The 21479-nt window shown below is 30.6% G+C and overlaps 1 protein-coding gene across 1 annotated transcript; it reads right to left on the bottom strand.

Moving 5' to 3' along the window:
- Window positions 1–369: 369 nt before the first annotated feature.
- Window positions 370–20984, bottom strand: LOC123294179 (proteasome activator complex subunit 4-like). The gene is made up of 20 exons (XM_044875286.1): window positions 20680–20984; window positions 20292–20432; window positions 18700–18861; window positions 18414–18630; window positions 16442–16901; window positions 15089–15669; window positions 13825–14058; window positions 13541–13755; window positions 12746–13054; window positions 12247–12424; window positions 10995–11249; window positions 9376–9884; window positions 7234–7891; window positions 5984–6270; window positions 5126–5637; window positions 3771–3925; window positions 3542–3706; window positions 2856–2975; window positions 2078–2338; window positions 370–619 (listed from the first exon to the last, which is right to left on the bottom strand). Exons 1-20 carry the CDS (start codon window positions 20904–20906, stop codon window positions 485–487), a joined length of 5781 nt encoding a protein of 1926 aa, XP_044731221.1. The 5' UTR covers window positions 20907–20984; the 3' UTR covers window positions 370–484.
- Window positions 20985–21479: the final 495 nt, after the last annotated feature.

Genomic DNA, 21479 nt, shown 5'->3' with positions numbered 1-21479 from the left:
CTTGAGCCAGCCTCTCTTTGATGACCTCCCCGACCTAAAGTCCGTCGATTTCAAAGCACCTCTGCTGTTTTTAAACAGCTCCAAATGATTCATGGAGTAGTAGCCGAGGATGGGTCAATCATTTTTTGGACATCCACTCTAACCTAACCTACTTGCCAGACTTCGGTTTCCTCGTTACTGCTACTATTACTACTGTCTTCATGGGCCTGATCTATTTTTATAAATAGAAAATCTGATTGAAATTGAAAGATTAAAAAAAAAAAACAACAAATTTTTTACTTTTAAACACCAAATTGTCGTTTTCTATAAAATATAATTTTATTTTTGTTTTATTATACAAAAAAACTGTACACCAAAAAAAAAAGTGCTAATACTAAAAAATCATATTAAAAATAATATTTGCAGTGTGATAATTGGTCACAATAAGGTACATAAGTTCGTTTGTTTAAAAAAAAACACATTTGTTTTTCAAATACTAAACCTATTATGCATAATATGATGGAGGCACTGAAAGATCTGTAAGCACAGCCAATTGTTCTTCGGTAAATTTTAATTTATGTATTTCCCAATTGTCATGATGTGTTCGCTTGAAATCACCTAATGTTTTTCTGATTGTGGTCTAAAAAATAAATTTTTTTAATGATTATTTCAAGAAATAAAACGAAACTAAAATATTAGAAAATTTATCTTTAATTCGACTAACGGACGATTGAAATAGAAAAAAAATTAGATTTTTCGCAAATATCTTGTAAACTTAAGACTTTTCACCAATAAATATGCAAAAGAGTATATTACAGCAGCCTTGTCGTCTGAAAGTACGGGGTAGTTTGCATCAGATCCGGTAGTTCTAATTTTTTTTAGAGGAATAGTTTATGAAATATCTTTTTAAAGTAGACTTTTGCTACATTATGAGACAAGAATCGTCCCAGTAGATCAAAATTCATCCTTTTTTCTAATTTTGCAATTGTTTGCAATATTTCAGACGTCATTCGAGCTACTCTAGCGGAGGGTAGTTCTACTTACCTCCGAAGTAGTGTGCTAGTGTTGCTCAGTGACGATTCTAATTTGATATTGCAGCAAATTTAGTCTACTTTAAAAATATCTTGAAAAATACTTCAAAACTATCCCTTTAGGGTTATAATCGCCAGAATCTGAAAAATGCAGAAATTTTCACGGTTTTTTTCGATTTATGACAAAGTTGCGTTCGGTACTCGAGGTCATAAACTAGTCTGCTAAAAATCAGAACTTCCGGATTTGACAAGTCCTGATGTATAAAGTTACGTTGATAAACTTTGAAAGGCTTTATCTCGGAAACTATTGGATCTACAAAGTCCATTCTGCTGTCATATTGTAGCAAAAGTCTGCTTGAAAAACGTGCTGAAAAGGTACTATCACAAACTAGTCCTTAAAGGGATAACCGTCAAAAACTTAAATTTTCACGGTTTTTTCGATTTTTGACAAAGTTGCATTCGGCGCTCGAGTTCAAAACCTTGGATTATTCATTGGGCCAACATCGTAAACAAGTCTGCAAAAAATCAGAACTACCGAATTTGACGCAAACTGTAATGTATAAAATTACTATAATAGTATAGCTAAGACATTTTTCAACAAAAAAAATACATTTACTCTTAAAAGTTTGCAATAGTTTCTGAAATTTCGCTTTAAATCATAAACGAGTGATGGTATCCATTTGGCAGAATCGCTTCGAAATAAAAGATTACCGTTCAAAGTAATATGCAAGATCAAAATTACTCTGTTTATTAAGTTTTATCAAATTTCGGAACAAAAAGAGTTCTAATTTTTTCATTGTGGTCTCTCTTATGAAACTTGTAACAAATAGGAAAAATTGTTTGTCTCCAGTTTGTATAAAAATAGTTTTCTAGAATAATTTAGATCCAGAAAATGCAAATATCGAGCCAATTTCATGATTGGATTTGTTTATTTTCTAGAACCTACGTGAGACGAGACCTAATGTGTAAATAATTTAAAATTATTAATTACTCGACTCTTTAAAAATTTTCTGGATTTGCGCTTGGATATTAACATACTATTAAGATGAAAAAAATTTATAACTTACTGGAATTGGTTGAGGATCATTTAAATGGTTTCCTAATTCGGAAAATATATCTGGTATGTATGACGGTACATCATATGGATGCGCATCAATAAATGCACATAAACCTAAAATAGCTGCATGTCGTAACCGTATCGTTTCAATTTGTTTAGTATTTTTATTTGAATTACTAAGTGATTTAGAATTATCTGCATTTACATTTGTATTTGCACTCATTTTTGAGCGTTTCTTAACTCTTGTTTTAGCTTTTAATAAAAATTCTTGCTGTAAACAAAATTTAATAAAACATTTAGGTAAATAATATAAAAACACATATACAGGGTGAGTCATTTTAATCTATAATGGCTAATAATTGGTTTTGTAGTTAACCAATCCAAAAATAACTTTAAAAAAAATTGTAGAGTTTGATGACTTAGTTCTTCGGGTTGCTTTAAAAGCCAAATTAGGCTCTAAATGGTAAGAGATAGAATAAATGATAAAGTTGATCCTCCTAAAAAATACTAACATTTTTGTTTAAAATTAAAACATCTTTACGAAAAACGTTCGCTTTCAGGAAATTAAATCGAAAGAAAGTACGCTTAAAGTTTATCGATATTTGTAGGTCAAAGTCATAGACACAGGCGATTGCCTTCTATTGCCCTTGTTTTCTTTCGATTAAATGCAATAATGACATATTCTTAAGTCGCATTTCCTCCGATCGATTCTCTATTCTTCATTCCAATGTCAATTAAACTTTAAATTTATTTTCAAAAACTGGACAAGATAATTAATTTGTACTTACCAATGTTTCGTCTGGATTTGGTATAAAATTACAATGTAATAGACCACTTAAAACTTGTTCGGCAATTGTTCTAACTTCTAAAGCTTCATCTTTTAATAATGTGAGGACAATATCCTTTATCTACGAATTCAAAACATTTATTAGACACAGATTACTTGTTATGCCGGTTTTTCATTAAATGGACAAACAAAAACAAAACACAAGCTCAAATAATAACTTAACGTTTCGCAAACTTTTGGAAGACTGGCGTGTTTTGCGAAAATTGATAATAATAATAATAATCAAATATGGTTTTTTTTTCAACTGTAGCAAAACACGCCAGCCTTCAAAAATTTTTCGAAAAGTTATTCGAGTTTTGTTTTTGGTTGTCCGGTCAGTGGAAAACCGGCATTAAAGAGAGGTTTGCAGAAATTCATTAAAAGTGATAACCACGAAGTATAGATACAAGAAGTCCGAACGGTATAGGTTTTTCCATGGTATTTATTTACACAATAATAAACCCAGATCATAGTTCTCTTTTCTGCCATTAGCTTTGCAAGAATTCACGACGTACAGATGGCATTATTATCTGTTCCATAAATTGAGACCACTCGTTCACACATTACATTCGAACTCCTTGTATATATACTTCGTGGGGATAACTCTCCCTTGTATATTTTGAAAATATATTGTCAGAAAATATTTACCTCTAAAACGTATTGTTCGTTACTTAATATAAGTGCCATATTATAGAACACAAACGATTGAATAAATCTAGTAACAGCTACACGAGCTGACCATGACGGGCATGGTAACGCAATATTACGGATATGTTCAATTGCAAAACCAATCTCATTGACAGGATGTAACGCCTGTAATTTTAAGATATTTATTTTATAATCAAATTGTAATAATTTCTAAAAAAAAGTATATTACCTGTGCTAACATTGCCAAAAATTGTGTACATGTTTTAGCTACATCTTCATCATTTTCATGACTCTGAAGAAAACATGCCAATCCAAATAACTTATAAAATGGTGCTAATGAAGAATATTGCATTCTTGATAATACCGATACAATCCATTTAAATACTAATAAATAAATAAAAAAATGATTAGTTTCATACAATTAAACACAATCAAACTGATCTGGGTACCGGGCCACTCTGGCGTTGAAGGGAATGAAGCAGGGGACTCGTAGGCACGAGAGTGGTCGTCTTAAATGTCTTTTTCACTTCTCATTCCCCTAGCAAGATATTCCGTAAATTACCGATTCAAATAATGGCTACGACAAGCCCATCTTGATAATCAGAACTTTGCGCGGGGCATGCGGCAAGCCAAACTGTATATAACCATAGCTAGGCCATTCGACTGTGCTCGCATGAAAATTATTAGAGAACAGTTGAGAAGAGTGGTGGATCTCTTGACAGGACACTGACGATTGAACTACCATATACATAACATGGAAATCTCTGATGATCTCACTTGTAGGGTATCTCTCACACGGAAAGGTCTCACCTTCGAGTGATAGGTTGTTCTGAAGATAGAAGATAGCTTTGTCCTGAACTATTGATTGACTGACTAGCGGATCAACGCACAGCCTAAACGGCTGTTCGTAGAGACTTGACACTAGGAGGGTGTGTTCTTTGTATGACGGAGGCATCCGATAAGAAATCGGATCCATCCGGATTTTTCGAAATTCTACCTCTAAAGGGGTGAAAAACGGGAACAAAGTTGGTATGGGACAACGTGATTCCTTGGTCCAATCTACTTCAAATTTTACATAAACATTCATTGACGGAGGACGTGTTTCGTATTTTATTGAAATCACTTAACGGGATTAAAACAGGGTAGAAAGTTAGGGGTGATTTGCATTGAAGTTGATATTCGTCATTTTTGAATTTAATACTTAACCGATTTTAAAAATTATTTCACCTGTAGAAAGTTACATTATCAACAAGTATCAAAAAATTAGGGTCCCGCATCAAAAAATTTTAAAATTCATAAAATTGTGAGCAAATTGGGAGGATAAGAGAGGTCAAGGAAAGTCAGGGCTATAACACGGTAGTCTTTGATTTTAAAGTGGTGTTTCTCAGTAAAGCGCCCGGGTATCTGCTAGTTATTGTATAACTTTCCACGTAAAAATTTAAGATATTGTATGCCTAAATATTAAGGATGACTTTGTATGACGTACACAATACGTAAAATTGACATAAAACTTTTGTCTGGAGTCCAAAGTAGGTTCAAGATATATTGAAAGTATCACTGATAAAAATATTTATTCTTACTAACCTGTTTTCATTAATCGTAAGGCAGTATCTTTTTCATCATCAGTTAATTTCATATTGTCAATAGTTTTAAAAGGAGAACTAGCACTACTGTTTTCACCTTCGGCTAAAACATGAGATGCTGCTGCCACATTAGTCACATTCGATGAATCTCCATTACCCAAATTAATTGCACCGTCAATATGTTGAAAGTTTTTCAAACCAGAATTATACAACACCGTTAATTTTGGTTCAACTTCTTCAATAATTTGTTCAACACGTGGTGATATTGTACGATTACCACCAGGAAATTGTATATCAGCCTCAGTAATATTTGTCAATACGCTACTCAAACGATCTCTTACATTTTGAAATGGATGTGTCAAATAATTTTTAAAATATACCCATAAACGATGATGTAATTCAGCTACACGCCATTCTTGTTGATTTAATGCCCCTTGTAATGCATACAATCGTCCACATTCAATAAATGATGCTTCGTCACGTAATGGATTATCCATTAATATTTCATACAACCTTTAACAAAAATAAAAATAAACAAAATATATAAACAATTAATTCAGTTTGTTTTAGACTTAGGGTTGAAATTATTTGTACCTTATTTTCAACTTTGATGATGAACTTTGTTATAACTTCATAAATATAGACTAAAAAAAATGAATAAAATTTTTCGATTTCTGCCTTCATTTTCGAAGTATCAAAGCTAAATAATTAAACAAAATTTTCAATTTCCGATATTTTGATTATTACTTCAGATACCGAAAATTTGTATTCCTACTTTTCGTCTGATATTGTCAAGTTATAACATAATTCACCTTCGAGAGTACTTGATTTTGATTTATTTCATTTTTCAATAACTTACCAATGATATCTATTTGGATCTCGTCCTTCTGCAGCTGTTGCAAAACAAATTCCCCAATCATGTGTAGTTTCAACGGTCATATTAGCTAAAGCCGTTCGTATTATCGGATCTAATTCATCCCATAAATTTTTGACCTTTTTAAAAGGCCAATGTTTACATCCACGTATTAATGCCGCAATTAATTCAGCGGCACATCGTTGATGTTGTTCTTGCTTATCGGTTACTAAACGTCTAATATGTGGTAAAAAAATTGGTAAAAATGTATCACCATGATTACGGAACAAATTCTGAAAAAGAAATTAATCGATTATTAGTATTTGCCAGACATTTCAGAACGATTGGAAATTGAGTAACGGTTTTAGGCACGACTTTGTCTAATAATGTTAAATATTCCATTTACAAATATTGAATCGAAGAGCTTCGAATATGCCATTTAATTTTTTTTTAACGCAAAACCTTCAAATGTTTATCCAATGAAATTGTATTTTTTCTTTGAGAAAAATCATAATTTTCATTATTGTTTTCATTTTTCATCAGTGTCTTGTCAAGAGTCCCACCACCCTCCTCAACTGTGCTTTAGTAACTCTCAGACGAGCACAGTCAAATGGCCTAACCAGGGCCATAATAAGGACGTGAAACGTCCTATGCCAAGGTATAAGCGCCCGTGACTGAATTTACGGCGCCTACCTGGGCAGGGTGTAGTCATCGGTCGTTGTTTAATTTGTAATGGATTTCAGACTGTCTAAGTGATTGAAAATAAAAGCGGCAACGACCGAGGACTAGAACTCGCCCTATATATATATATACATACGTAAAATTTGAGTGAAGATGGTAGCAGGTAAAAAGGCGCATATCGGGGCGAGTTCTAGTCCTCGGTCGTTGCGGCTTTTATTTTCAATCACTTAGACAGTCTGAAACCCAGTACAAATTAAGCAACGACCGATGACTACACCCTGCCCAGGTCTTCACTCAAATTTTACGTATATATATATATATGCTCTTGGACCTAGCTATGATTATACACAGTTTGGCCTGTCGCATGACTTGCGCAAAGTCCCAGTAATCAAGATGGGCTTGTCGTATCCATTCCTTGATTCGATTATAATTACGGAACATTTTGCAATAAGAATGACAGGCTCAAGTGAAAGGGTCCTCTGATACCAAAGAGTCCGCTGCTTTATTCCCTTTAATCATTAAATGTCATAAAACTTTCCTCATTGAAATCAGTAGAATCTTTCTCACAAACTCACCTTAAAAAAGATAAATCTAAATCCACTAAATTTGTCTTTTCCTTTTTTCTCTTCCATTGATAAATATTCAATTAATTTATTAACATTATTTGTATCGTTAAAAAAGTTATACACTTCTAATTCTTGCTCATTTAATTCACTAACATCACGATCTAAATTTGGTTGTTCGGCCGTTGGTGAATATATTTCCAAAACTTTTGGCCACGTATAATAACCATAATATTCTTTATGTAAATAATGTGGTTTTTCCCAATCGGCTTCGGTTAATGGACGTTTTGCACTATTATATTGTAACCATCGATTATCATATCGATCACCCGGTTTAATTTCGTTAAATTTATCGTTTGACATAGTACATCGAATTTCAAGTGGTAATAAATTATTTATCTCATCTGTTGAGTCATTTTTATTGGCACTATCATCAGTATCATTTTTTTCTGTACATATGCATGGCAAACATCGTACTTTGACCTTTTTATGGGGTCGTTTTTGTTGTTTTAATACAAACAATGACGTACGAATATTTAGTTTACGCAATTCGAGTGAGTCATGTATTAATGTTTGAAAGAAACATCGCACAACACGAGCACTGTATTTTACATCGGGATGGACAAGATCACGGAGAAAATTATAGGCCATATATTTATATCGCCAATGTCTGTAAAAAAGGGAGAGTAATTTTAAAAAATGGGTCAAGATTAAAAAATGTGTAACCAGAAAATTATTTGAAGGGGTTGATATTAACTTTTTGAGAAAAAGGGTTTAAAAAGGGCAATATAGAATTTCATAAAATGAAATAAAAAATTTTTGATAGGTTTGTTTTGTATTTAAAGAACATGTACTTTGCAAATGAAGGCTACAAAAAATAAAAATATGAAACAAGAAAAAGAAAAAATTGAATAGTAGAGATGGTAATATGATGCACTTTATTGATATCCTACCTTCGCCTGATATTCGAGAGCTACGAGATCTTAAAATTTTGAGTGCCATGAAATATTTTAGTTTTTATTCGATGTCAAAAGAAAATTTTTTAAAGTTGTTTTTTAAACCCAATTCCGGAGTAAATCATCTAATTATACTTTCCCCGTTCTACGTTCTTGAAAGGTCTGTACATTGTAGGCCTTTCATACATTATTCATATATCATCTATATCAAGAAACCAACGCGAGTGATCGTACATCGTCTGTAAAACGGCATTTTGAAACAAAAAACAAATCCGTTAGTCAAAGAAGCGAACCAGAGCAAAAGTAATTAGTTGCAAGTGAAATGAAAGACAGAAATAAACAGTCAACATCTATGCCTGCACGCCTGAAAATTTCATTGCTCGACATTGTAAACCTTTTCAACAAAGGAAGTTTTTGAAGGAAGTCTGGTTAGCATACGCCCTCTTTTTTATGATTTCGATAATAAAGATAATTCAGCGCATCAAAGATACTCCTCTATCTAGAAACACAATAAAAGAAAAATCTTAAAACTGGTCGGAAATGTTAACATATCAACAAAACATTGACATTAACTCCGTTCTTTTTACATCGCTAAGTTTTGACGAAAGCACTGACGTCAATAAATCTGCAAATTTAGTTGTTTTTGCTCGATATTTCGTAGGAAACGTCATTAATGAATATTTGTACGGCTGTTAAAAATTTGCTTGCTGAGAAAGAAATAGACTTGAAAAAATTGCATTTTCCCAATAAACACGAAGCCACAATTATTTGACGGCACGTCTATCTTATATATTTAAACGAGCAATATGTATATATATTTATCTGATATCTCCGAAACGGCTTCAACGATTTTCATGAAAGGTAGTATGCAGGGGTTTTTGGGGCGAAAAATCGATATAGCTAGGTTTCATTTTTATAAAACGTCGTTTTATCTCGTATACTTTAATCTCGGAAAGAGCTCCAAAGATTTTCATGATATTTAGTATGCAGGAGGTTTCCTGGCGAAAAATCGATCTAGTTGGGTTTCATTTTTAGAAAACGTCGTTTTATATCGGAAACTTTAATCTCGGTTTTATAAAAAAAAAAAAAAAAACGAACAAAGCTCGGTCATCCAGATACTACTATAAAAGATGATTATTTAAGAAAGTACATGCATTTTATATACAAAACAAGCATACCTTCGTCGATTAATACTCACAAATTTCCAAACTCAATAGAATCTAAAATACGATTAACTGTGTCCAAATAAACACTTAAATTTTTATGTCCTGCTCTCTCTAACGCAATTATACCATCAGTGATATCTTCTTCACTAGCCATCGCTTGTTTAGGTACTGGATGATTTGTCCACATTATTTTTGCAACATCAACACAACTCGATGGTATTTTTAAATGTATTGTAATTGTTGGAAAATGTTTATGTACTGTATCCACTAATAATTCAACTAAATTAATAACAGATGGTTTTTCTGATAATTTTGAATTGACTAACGTTGGCCATATTTGATTGATTAACGTCCAATCATGTCGAGCAATTAATGGTACTGTTTTTGGTCCTAACAATATGTATAATGCGCCTTTGAATTGTTCATGATTTTCATTTGAATCTAATTCCAAAATTTTTTTTATTTCGGGTATTAAAATTGTATATGAATATGGAAAATGACTTATTGCCGTTAATAGTTTACTTTGAGCTTGAGCACGAACCTAAAAAAATTTAATTATAAAGAAAAAAATACTAAAAAAAAGCAATATATTAAGCGCAAGTACGGGAATATGCTTTTCCTTCGAAATGCACACGCTATTTTGACAGAAATTGTTAAAATAGTGACCTTCGAGAAAACCTGTCTGGTATTTAAATGGTTACAAAAAATGAAACAATAGTACGTGAAAGTAAAATTTTCCGTACTGAATTAACTTTTCCGTGAGAAAAATCGGTTTTTCTTACCTGAAGTCGCTATTGTTTAACAATTTCAGAAAAAATCTTTTGAAGGAAGAATAAATACTTTTTACAATCTATAGTAAATATTTAAGGGCGATATTATTCGGTTAGCTATTCTATATTTAAAGGCGGTATTATTCGATTGGACAATTTTAATGGAAACTAGTGAAATTTACAAAATTTAAATAATCTCTGACAAATAGCTCTCGTAGCTCTTTCTCATTGTGGCTCTTTCAAAATTGAACCAATTTGGAATATCATCGCCTCATTTTTAATTGTTTCGGAAACGGAACCCTAAGCTTGCACTTGAAACATAGCTTAGAACATGGTAAGAAATAGGTCATTTTTATGCAGCCGTGGATGTTACATAAAGCAGTGGGTTAAAAAATAGCTACAAATCAATTCCAATTCGTAACTGATAGATAGAAGCCACTTAAAATTAAAAAGCTGTTGATTATAAAAAGTCTTTTCATAAATCAAATAAATTAGAAATTGATTATATAGAGAAACAATTTTAAAATCAAAATCTGTCGGATCATACAAAATAAAAATCAAAAATCATACTAAAAATGTTAGGTATTCTATAAGAAACAACTATCAAATAAAAAAGTGGTCTTCTACCTTTTGAGTTACGAATTCAAGTTGAATTTTAGATCATGCTGAAGATGGTGCTTCGCTTAAAACTCAACAAGTTTTTTTCCGTATCTAGCTTAACCTAAAAATTTCTTATCAAATGGCAGCTAAGAAATTCTGGAACATATAGTTACGACACTAATTTTGTAACAGATTAATTTCGTGTTAAAATTATAATATCTACCCCGTTTTTTTTAAAATATTTACCATCCTGAAACATCCATCATTAATAATATTCTTACCTCACTATATGAACTAATGGAAAGTTGAAATAAGCGTTTTAAAATATCGACATGACTTTGAGTTAATTCCTGAACAGATGCTTCAATTCGTAATTCATGTTGTAACATAACTCGATCCACTAATAACCAACGTAAATGTCTTTTACATCCAGTTAAACGATTTTCCATAACACGTTTGATATTATGATAATGTTTCCAATGTGCTTCAAAGCCTCGATCACCATTGCTTTTATTTAACAACAACGTATTCCATATCTATGATAAAATTTTATTTTCATTTGTCTGATATAAAAAACTTTCAAATTTTCAAAGATAGGGTAATTTTCACATTCCACAGTGTTTATACACTAGAAATGATAAAGTTTTTTCTGAAGAATAAAATTTTAGTACAAATAAAATTCGTAAATCGAAACCAGGCAATTCGTCTGTATAATCCTTTTATATTATAAATGTGAAAGTAAGGATGTTTGTTACGCTTTCACACAAAAACTAGCGAATGGATTTGAATGAAACTTTATAATAATATAGCTCATACATCAGACTAACACATGAGCTATAATTTATAAAGATTAAAAAAAAAATTAAACTTAGTCTATGACATTTCACTACGTCATCTAAGAGCATCATTTTGAACCATTAAAGATTTCTGTAAAATTGTGAACGATATACAATTCATGGCCACCTGTTCTGATACACTCAATTAATCAACACCATATAACAAATAAAAAAATTGAATTATGTACATAAATTTTACCTGTTAAAACAATCACTACCTCTATTTCGAGTGTTATGGAAGAGGGATAAGTGAGAGCAAGGGATATGGAAGCTATAACGCGTTGGAATTTATGCTATTAAACCCAGCGAAACGGCTTGGTATCAAGCTAGTAAATTTCAAGGATGAATCGAATTTTATTTCTGCAGTAAAAAAGTATTTATTCGATATTTTCCATATTATTTAGATGAACTGTTGCTTAAGCTTTAGACACGATTTTTCTTTCGTTTGAAATTTAAAGATAAGCATTTTTTGTTTGTTGTTTATAAATAAGCATGATTTTGATAAAACATGTCTAAAAATTATCGCTAGAAAATCTGTTTTCCAATAAAAAAAACCCATTCAAATCAGTTCACCCGTGTAAGAGTTACGGTGTCACAGACAGACAGACACACATGGCGAACAAATTTATAACACTCCTGTTTTTGCGCCGGAGATTAAAAAAAAAATTGTGATTGTAAATTTATATTTTAAACTTACTGTAATTAAATGAAATAGTGATTTTGTATCACCTTCTGAAGAATCCAAAATCTTATCTTGCAATCGTCCAATTGTTTGAGCAACGGTTCTTCTAATATTACTACCATCGGGCATATTTATTACACCTGGACATCCAATTTCTAATTCCATTGGAGATATATCAACTTTTGTATCCAATCTACAATAAACACTTCAATTATTAATAGTCAGGCAGAAAACCCATTGAAAAATCAATGGTATCTTCGTTTATCTAAACATTATTCGTATTACAAAATGCAAGACAAAATATCGGGAACTTGGACAAGTTCCGGATATTTTGCCTTGCATTTTGTTATACAATTATGGATGAGAACAATCAGAATATTATTCGTATTGAGTCTCGGTCTTCAATATTAAAAGAGTTCTAGTTTTGCCACAATAACGCTGCGATCTTAACATTAAAACTCTAAAGGGGAAATTTAAATTTAGTTTAGATAAAATTCTGAATTTACATACTTACAATGCAATTGGTTGTTCGTCCCAAATTGGTAACAATGTTTTACAATTCATTAATGCTAGTATCACACCTAAGCTTCTATGTAATTCTTCACGTTGCAATTCAACATTATTATCTGATGACGGTGTAATTTCATTACCATCGGGTAATTTTATTGAACTGTCATTATTACCAATAATATGTAATTCTAAACGGCGTAATTCAATTGGTAAATAACGCCATATAAAATTTTTAATACATTGTAATTCCTCTTCCCCAGGTACAAAATATTGTATATTTAAATTATGTATATCACCAGGTTTTCCCCAATCTCTGGAAATTGTTAACTAAAGTTTTTTATTTAGGAAAAAAAAATGTCGAAAAAATAGTAAATAATAGTGTGGGGTCTTATGGTGAGCTTAACTTCAAAAATTTGAGATGCTACCTTCGGAGAAACGTACCGTCATCTTGAATTTAAGGGAGCGTTCGGTTTTGCCGTCTTATCTCGCCCCTAGCAGTTTTAAAGTCAAAAGAAAAGAGATAAAAGTATCTGGAACTTAAATTATCTACAAAAAAAGGTCGCAAAAAGGTATCGCATATAACATTTTACGAAAACTTGTTTATTTAAAAAGTTATCGCATAATTTTACCTAGAAAATAAAAAATAGGGGTTGAAGTTTTTTTCACGAGCTTTCCGCTGCTTTTTCCAATAATTTTTTAGAATGTCTTTTGAAACTTCAAGCTCTATTTTTTATTTTCTCGGCGAAATTATGCGATAAATTTTTAAGTATGAATAAAATTAGTCCAAACAACTATATACCTTATTGGAAGAAAATCTTTAACGTGTGTATCATATGGAGCTGGCGATGAACGATATTCGATTAAACCTATTGTAGAAAGCGAGGATAAAATCCGTCCTAATAAACAATGGGCTGAATAAGCAGCTTGACGACAAGTAAGCCATAAAGTACGATCTAATACATCCATTAATAATTTTTCATAAGGCAATAAAGCACGTCCACCAGGATATACAACCTTTTGGGGGGAAAAATTGTGTTAACGTTCCGTATAAATCGTGAAATTAAAAAAAAAATGTTTACTTACTTCTGATAGTAAAAGTAAATTAAATAAAATTTCATTATCTAAATTTTCTTCTTTTTTATCAATATCTTTTAATCCATTTAAAATATTTTCACAAAATCGTGGTAAAAATAATTTAATTACTTCTTCGGGATTCACACGAACAAAACTTCGCACCATTATGGCAACTAATGGTCCGGATACTTTAATTTCCATTATTTTATCTTTTAAAAATGCATCCATTTTTCGTAATGCTGACTGAAAAATAATTCTTCATTATTATTTATTTTAGATTATGTACTCGCTATCAATTACTTCCCTGTTCCATTCGATAAATATCTAATGATATGTAAAATGTAGAAAACGATTACGATTTCAAAAGTGGCTATTGTATTTCGTTAATAATTTAGTTCAATTAGTAGCGCTGAAGAGATATCAATAATCGAAGAAATTAAGTGGTAAACTGATAATAGTTATTAATTCTCCCGGCAAAACTTTTAAAGATTTCTCGAAAACGAATAAAGATTCAGAAAAAATCACTAAAGGGGATTATTAACAGCAAAATTTTTAGCTTTTATATAAAATCCCTATACCTATATATTATAAAAGTGAAAGCAAAGTTGTTTGTTACGATTTCACGAAAAACTTCCGAATGGATTTGAATGAAACTTAGCAATAATATAGCTCATACATCAGAATAACACATGAGCTATAATTTATAAAGATATATTTTAAAAATTATATTTATTGTTTTGACATTTCATAAAACGGGGTGAAGGAGATACAATTTATGGACATCTGTTCAACCAAGGTTGTCTGACATACTTGTTACAAAAAAATTAAAAACTGATTATTTGATACATATACTTTTGTTACAAAAAAAATAAAAACTGTTTATTTGGTACATATACTTTTATCTGTGAAAACAATCGTAGAAGTGTTATTTTGATTATTGCATATTCAATGAAAAGAAGTGGTTTAAAATAATCATTTTTACATAATACAAAAAACAATTGTTTCCTTAACGGCTAGTTTTAATCCTATTTTCTCTTTATTTATTTCCATTTTCTTTAGGCAATAGTTAATATGTTTCTAAAAAATTATTTTTTTTTTTGTAACAAGTATGTCTGATAACCTTGGTTGAACAAGTTGTTCATAATCTCCTTCACTTTGTTTGTTTCATATTATTTCATTTACTTTTTAATGATCTTTGTCATTTATTAAGGACACAAAAAGCGAACGAAGCAGCGAATAAAAGCTAGTAAATTATATTTTTATTAAGTCAAACCTTAAAAATAGCTGGTGAAGTTTGCATTAAAAGACTGGCACAAATTGATGATAATGCACTCTCAGCAACACTCTCTAATCGACTCTTCTTTTCGGTATCAGCTTGTTCTAATCGTGTTAATTCCAAAGCACTACTTTCAATCATTGTAAATACTTTATCCATAAATTGTAATACAAAATCTTCAAATTGTGCTGTGGCCTCACAAATTACATGTTCCTCTTCCGTTAAATCAGAATAATAATCAGCAGCATTTGATGAATCAACGATCGGGACCAACGATGCAAATGTTGATATAAATTGAAAGGTCACTAAACATTTACGTATATCGTTTGGATCAATACCCGGTAGTAATGCCATTAATAATGGAACAACATGCGTTGGACCTTCGGGATACCCTAAACGTGCACCTTCAACTAAGGATCGTGCTGTTGATACTACACACATCATTGATGCGGTTAATTTATGTGGTTCAGTTAATGAGCCTAATGTTGAATATAATTTTTCTAATACCACTGGTATAACAATTGCTGGCCTTAGTAACGATAAATTTTGTAACGCTGATGTTACTTCAATTAATGTACCTGTAACAAATTAAATTTCATTGGACTCAAATTTTATTAAAACGTAAGGTTACAACTTAATATAATCAGTGCAGAGCGAGTTTATATCCGCATTCAAAGGTCTGGTGGAAAAAATAATTGTTAGAAACTTCGAAAAAGTATTAGGAGCTCAAAATTCTTGAATTTCTCAACGTTTTTGGGCTTTTTAATTCAGACTTAATAAGTCTGAGTAACTCTGAATTATAAAGTCCAAAAACGTTTAGAAATTCAGAGTTATTTAGAGTTCCTAACACTTTTTCATAGTTTCTAAGACTTATTAAAACTTATTCTTTCTTCAAATATTTTTTTCACCACTGTACAAAATCTGGGTCAGGTCTTCATATATTTTGTAAACTTCTTCTTTGTAGGAATGCACCATATAGATCGTGATCGAGAACATACTCCCACTCGCACTTAGCCAACTATCGTCAATGTTCGCATCACACACTCGCTAAGCATTCTCGTTAAACAAACTATCGTTTAAGTAAACTAGTTACTATGCTTCGTGTCCTTTTGATACAAGTACAAAAAACCGAATATAAACCGAACAAGACGTGGCAAATTCACGAGCAAATTTTTTTACATTTTTGCTGATCAGCCGGATATTCTAAGAGTGTACATTTTGCCAAGAAAATGTCATTTGTATTAAGCCCCTTGTTATCAAACTATACTATTTTCATAAAATATTACTTCATGTCAAGAAAGTGTCAAAAATTACTAATATAGACTTTCAACAAATTTTTCCATTACATACCATAAATTGAAAATGTAACAGCTGGTAACAATACTTCCACAAATTTTGTAATACAATCTTCAGTTAACTTATACTCATTTGGTATATTAATATTCCATTTTTTCTTAGCATAACGTTCTTTATGTAAACGTTCAATAAAATCATATGGTAATTTTTTCAATAACGCTTTTAATTTACCAACCCAACGTCCTTGATTCGCATGATGGAAATACGATTCAACGGTGCACATAAACTGTTGTAGGTATTGCATGGCACAACTTTTTTCATGTAACACAGACACAATCCATAATGATATTGCAGATATATCAATTTTACTTGATTTCACATTTTGGTAACCTTTATACGATACTGGTAAATCTAGTGACCTTAAAAAACGTGTAAACATTATTGGTATGGTTGGCTCCCAATCAATGTATCCAATATTTCCAGCAGCTACTTTTGCTACCATCCACATTAAAGTCTTAAAATTAAAAAAAAAGAAAAGAGAATGTAACTTCTTGTTTTAAATTTTATATAAAACGAAAGAATGATTTTACAATGTCATTCAGAAAAGGTTCAATAAGGTGGCAATAAAAATTATTTTTCAAAATTTCTGATGATTCCTATTTTTTCAATAAAATTATTTATCTTTTTTCTTTGACTTTTTTTTTTAAATCCACATAGAATCACACTGAAATTTATCGTCATAAAAGGTAAAATTTTCATTAAATGTATACACTGAAATACTATTTTACTCGATGTTTTCGATTTATTTGAATATGAGATAAATATTTTCCTAAAATCGATAAGACAAATCGCTGTTCGTATAGAATTTTAGACGATTTCTCAAAAACTATGCATCCAATCATCAAATGAATCCGATTTTTGTATTTTTTTGGGGTCAAAATTATCTTATATACTATTCCTCTAGCCAAATTCTATGATTTATTTTTATTTCCCTCATTTTAAAGCATATCGTGCTGGCTAATGAGGAAAATTAGACCCACGGTCTAAAAATGTACCGCTTATAAAAAAACAGGCCAAAGAAATAATATTAACATTTAATTTTGTTCATTATGTAATTTGTATATTATATCTGTAATAAAATTGCCTATAAATTAAAATAAAGAAAGTTACTGTTGATGTTTATCACAGTTTTTAGCCACGAGTATTGCATTGCGATTCCACACGGATCGAGCTAGTCTTATATACTAAGTTTTATGGAAGTTGGTGGCAACAAATTTTTCTCGATTTTTACAATCTTCTTAAGGAGTATCTCTTTGAAAAACATCACAAAAAATTGGTTGTTCTGGAATTCGATAAAACTAGCTATATAGTTTTGAACTAAAAAAAAAAAAGAAGCTCATTTGATGGTTGGTCTAGAATTTTTTATGGTATCACTCGAAATTCTATATATTCACCTTTTGGATTAACTAGATTATTGTATTTCTTGGGTCTTCTTTACCTTTTGTTTTCCAAAAATCAGACACAACGATAATTTCAAATTTCTCGATATATTTTTTATGTGTATCGATAAAATTCCAAAAATTAGAATCAAACAGAATCAGAATACCAAAAATCTGATGAACAAACGAGGGTCTTGTGTCACTGTTCTAACAACGGAAGGCATATTTTTGGTTGAATTATTCGCTGTCAATATAACTCTCCAGTCCGGGTGTCTGGACGATTACAACGCTCGCAATATAGATTACAATAGTCAGCTTGAGAGCTATTACAACGCAACGGCGGGCAATACTAGTTCAGAAGCAAATGCATAGTATTATTTTTGTATGTACTGGATAGCAAAAACGAACCGAAGTATTATAAATCCTTCCTTATCCTTATGTCAAATACAAACCTCATGCCAAATACTAACCAGCATAAAAATATTACAGTATTACATTTCAAAGCATTAAAAACTTACCAATTTAATAATTAATTTATAAAAATTTGTATTCATAAGAATTTTTTGGCAAAATGAAAGTTATCTTACATTTTCCCATGGTGGAGAATTGTGACATGTATCCCACAAATTTAATATTTCTTTCAACCATAAATTATAAGTTTGTGGACCATACTCAGGTGGAACATTCATTGGTAAAAATAACATTAGTGATTCCAATGCTTGACACATATCTTGAGTATTAAATGGGCATAATTTCGGTCGCCATTCATCAAGAATTTCTTGTGTCGCTGATACAGGAAAATATCTGTATACCAAGGTAAAAATATTATTTTTTTTTAATAAAAAATTCGAAATTGATACAAATATTACTTACGTTTTGCAATCTTCAATAAGACACGTAATTGTGTTATCGAGACTTGCAAAATATCTGTACATTCCCAAATTTGTTTCATTTCTGGTTATAATTCGTTTATGTAATTCACATAAAGGTCTCCAAGGTATTTCTAATTCGTCAGGAGAAATTAGACTATGTTTTCTGTTGAAAAATTATATGCATTTTGAATTTTAATATTAAATTTTTAATTAGATAAATCATTTAAAAATTTTAAATAGTGCTTTGAGATGTAGTAAGGTACCTGTATTGCTGTAGACTTAGCTAAATTAAGCAAAGGCTAAAATCCGCCCTACACATACATGCCGGAAGCAGACCGAAAAATCACTTGTCTCATCGGTAAATGTCTCATACTTTCTATTAAAGCGACGATCAATCTCGTAAAAATAATGAACTATGGCAACCTTATGAGATCGATTACAAAAATGAAGAAGGGGGCCATTTTCAATGCAAAATTGAGTTATCAACTTAACTCATAAGCTAACCGAGTAATTTTCATGTAAAATTACAACTTTCAATCTACCTTTTCAAGAAATAATAGGTTTCCAGACCAACTTGGTCGATAAATTCTGATAACCCTTATTTTTGTTGTTCTTTTAGGGGTACCAATTTAACTCATAAGGTAATAATTTTCACGTGAAATTATAGCTTTCAATCTACCGTTCTAAGAATCTGGCAATGTAATGACCATTACAGTTTCAGTTTTGTTTTTTTTTTATTAAAAACTCAACTGTCCGTTTAGTGGAAAACCAGCATTATAACACTTTTAAATTTTTAACAATGAAAAATTGAGGCCTTCTAATCAAACAATCTGTAATTAATCTTCAGAATTTTATAAAAGATGATTTTAAGATTTTGAAAAGCTCAAAAATTTAATTTATTTTTAACCATTCTGGAGTTTTTCCAAACATTAAACTATTAATTACTCAAAAACGATAAACTTTAGGAAAAAATCTCAAAGAGCCTTTTTGACGTAAAGTTACCCAAAAAACCTCGGGTAGCTATATTTGGTTCAAAAAATGGCATTTAATTGTTTCTGTGGATGTGGGAGGGATATACAAAAAATTGGACTAATAGGGTTTCTAGCTACATCCGGGATATTAATCTATAAGCTTTTCTGAACAAGAATCAATTGACAAAATGCGATCCTCGATTTTTTCACACTCAACTCTATTTACCACATACTCTATTAGAGTATGATTACAGAACCAAGGGGAAATACTTCCTACTTCATAACACCTACAAACTTGTCCAGCAAAAGAAACAGGTAACAGCTGGTTATAAAGCAACATAGACTTACTAATCATCAGCTACAGAACGACTAAGTCTACTAAAAGTAAACGGTAAACACGTCAGACAGTTATGGTTGCTAAATTTATGGCTAGTGCATCAGTCAATGAAAAAAGGTAACTATTTTGTTATTTTTATATAAATAATATCCTTTAAGCTTAAGAGTAAGATAGGTACATTCAAAAAATGATAAATAGCATTTGCGCCTTTGTTTGATATCACTATTTAAAATTTTAAAATAAGAATTTCGTCACTTTCTAATCTATATTTCAAAGTTAACTTACTTTAATAGTAGTAGTAATGAATTCGAAATTTTATACACTCGACTAGGTTCTAAATCAGGTATTAATAACGCCTCCAATAATAATTTAATTAAAGCAATGTGATCTTCCTTTGAAAACTTAAGTCCATAGACCTTTATATATCTAAAAATAAATAATTTTGAATATACCCGCTGTATAATGTAAATTGCGCACATTTGTCATGTGATTGAACTAAGCAATGATAAAAGACTGTCAAAAACAGACAATTAAATTGTATATAAAAGTGAAAAACATATTAATTAATTGATTAATTAACACAACTAATAAATCAATAAAAATTTGATTTGGTAATTCGAATATTAATTAAATAATTTATTTGTTAAGTCATTGAACATAATTTATAACCTACTTGTTTAGTCGAGATATCCAAATTCCAAATCCTGGTCGATATTCTCTAAGCATTAAAGATCGTCCAAGATTACCTTTAATATCTGCAAATAAGCGTAATGATTCATCATCTAATTTATGTGCATAAGGCAATAAACGATTAAATATTATTTCTTTTTGTGGTTTAAAACCCAATTTAACACATCGATCATTTAACTCAAAATCATTTAACGAATAATCTTCATCCATTGTTGCAATTGTGATTATAATATTTTTATGTGAACACTATTGTTTTCACTTAGTTTTTAAATTGTATTGCACCTATTTTGTGTAAAAAAATATTCATTGAAATTTGTCATTCACGACAACTTGCTGAATTGTTATTTTATACTAGTCATTTTGGCAGACATGTTTTATGATGATTACAAGTGGCATTTGAACTAAATCAACCAATCGTATTGCATTCTTCAATTCTGTTCTTTGTGCTTATTGAAATTGCGCTTATTTCAAATATTTTTCATGCCATCAACCTTTGTGATTATTTTTGGAAATGATTGTTGCCAAATATTATTTTATATATTTTTCTTATAATTTATTGAACTTTTCTTTTATTCTATTTTTTTTTTAGATAAACACATTATAATGAATACGATCACAAAACATTATGCGAGATTGTTTAAGATAAATTATTTTCAAAATAATTTTAGGCGAAGTAATTCAACAACAAAAGGTGAAATTATTATATAATGTTGAAATTTTTTGAATTTCTGATTTATTATAGCTTGCAATTGGTTACTTTTCTTAAATTAAATTTACGATCGA

Source organism: Chrysoperla carnea, chromosome 2 (genome assembly GCF_905475395.1).
Source record: "Chrysoperla carnea chromosome 2, inChrCarn1.1, whole genome shotgun sequence".
Taxonomy (NCBI): domain Eukaryota; kingdom Metazoa; phylum Arthropoda; class Insecta; order Neuroptera; family Chrysopidae; genus Chrysoperla; species Chrysoperla carnea.
The sequence above is the reverse complement of the archived record's forward strand: the minus strand, read 5'-3'. Positions and strand labels throughout refer to the sequence as shown.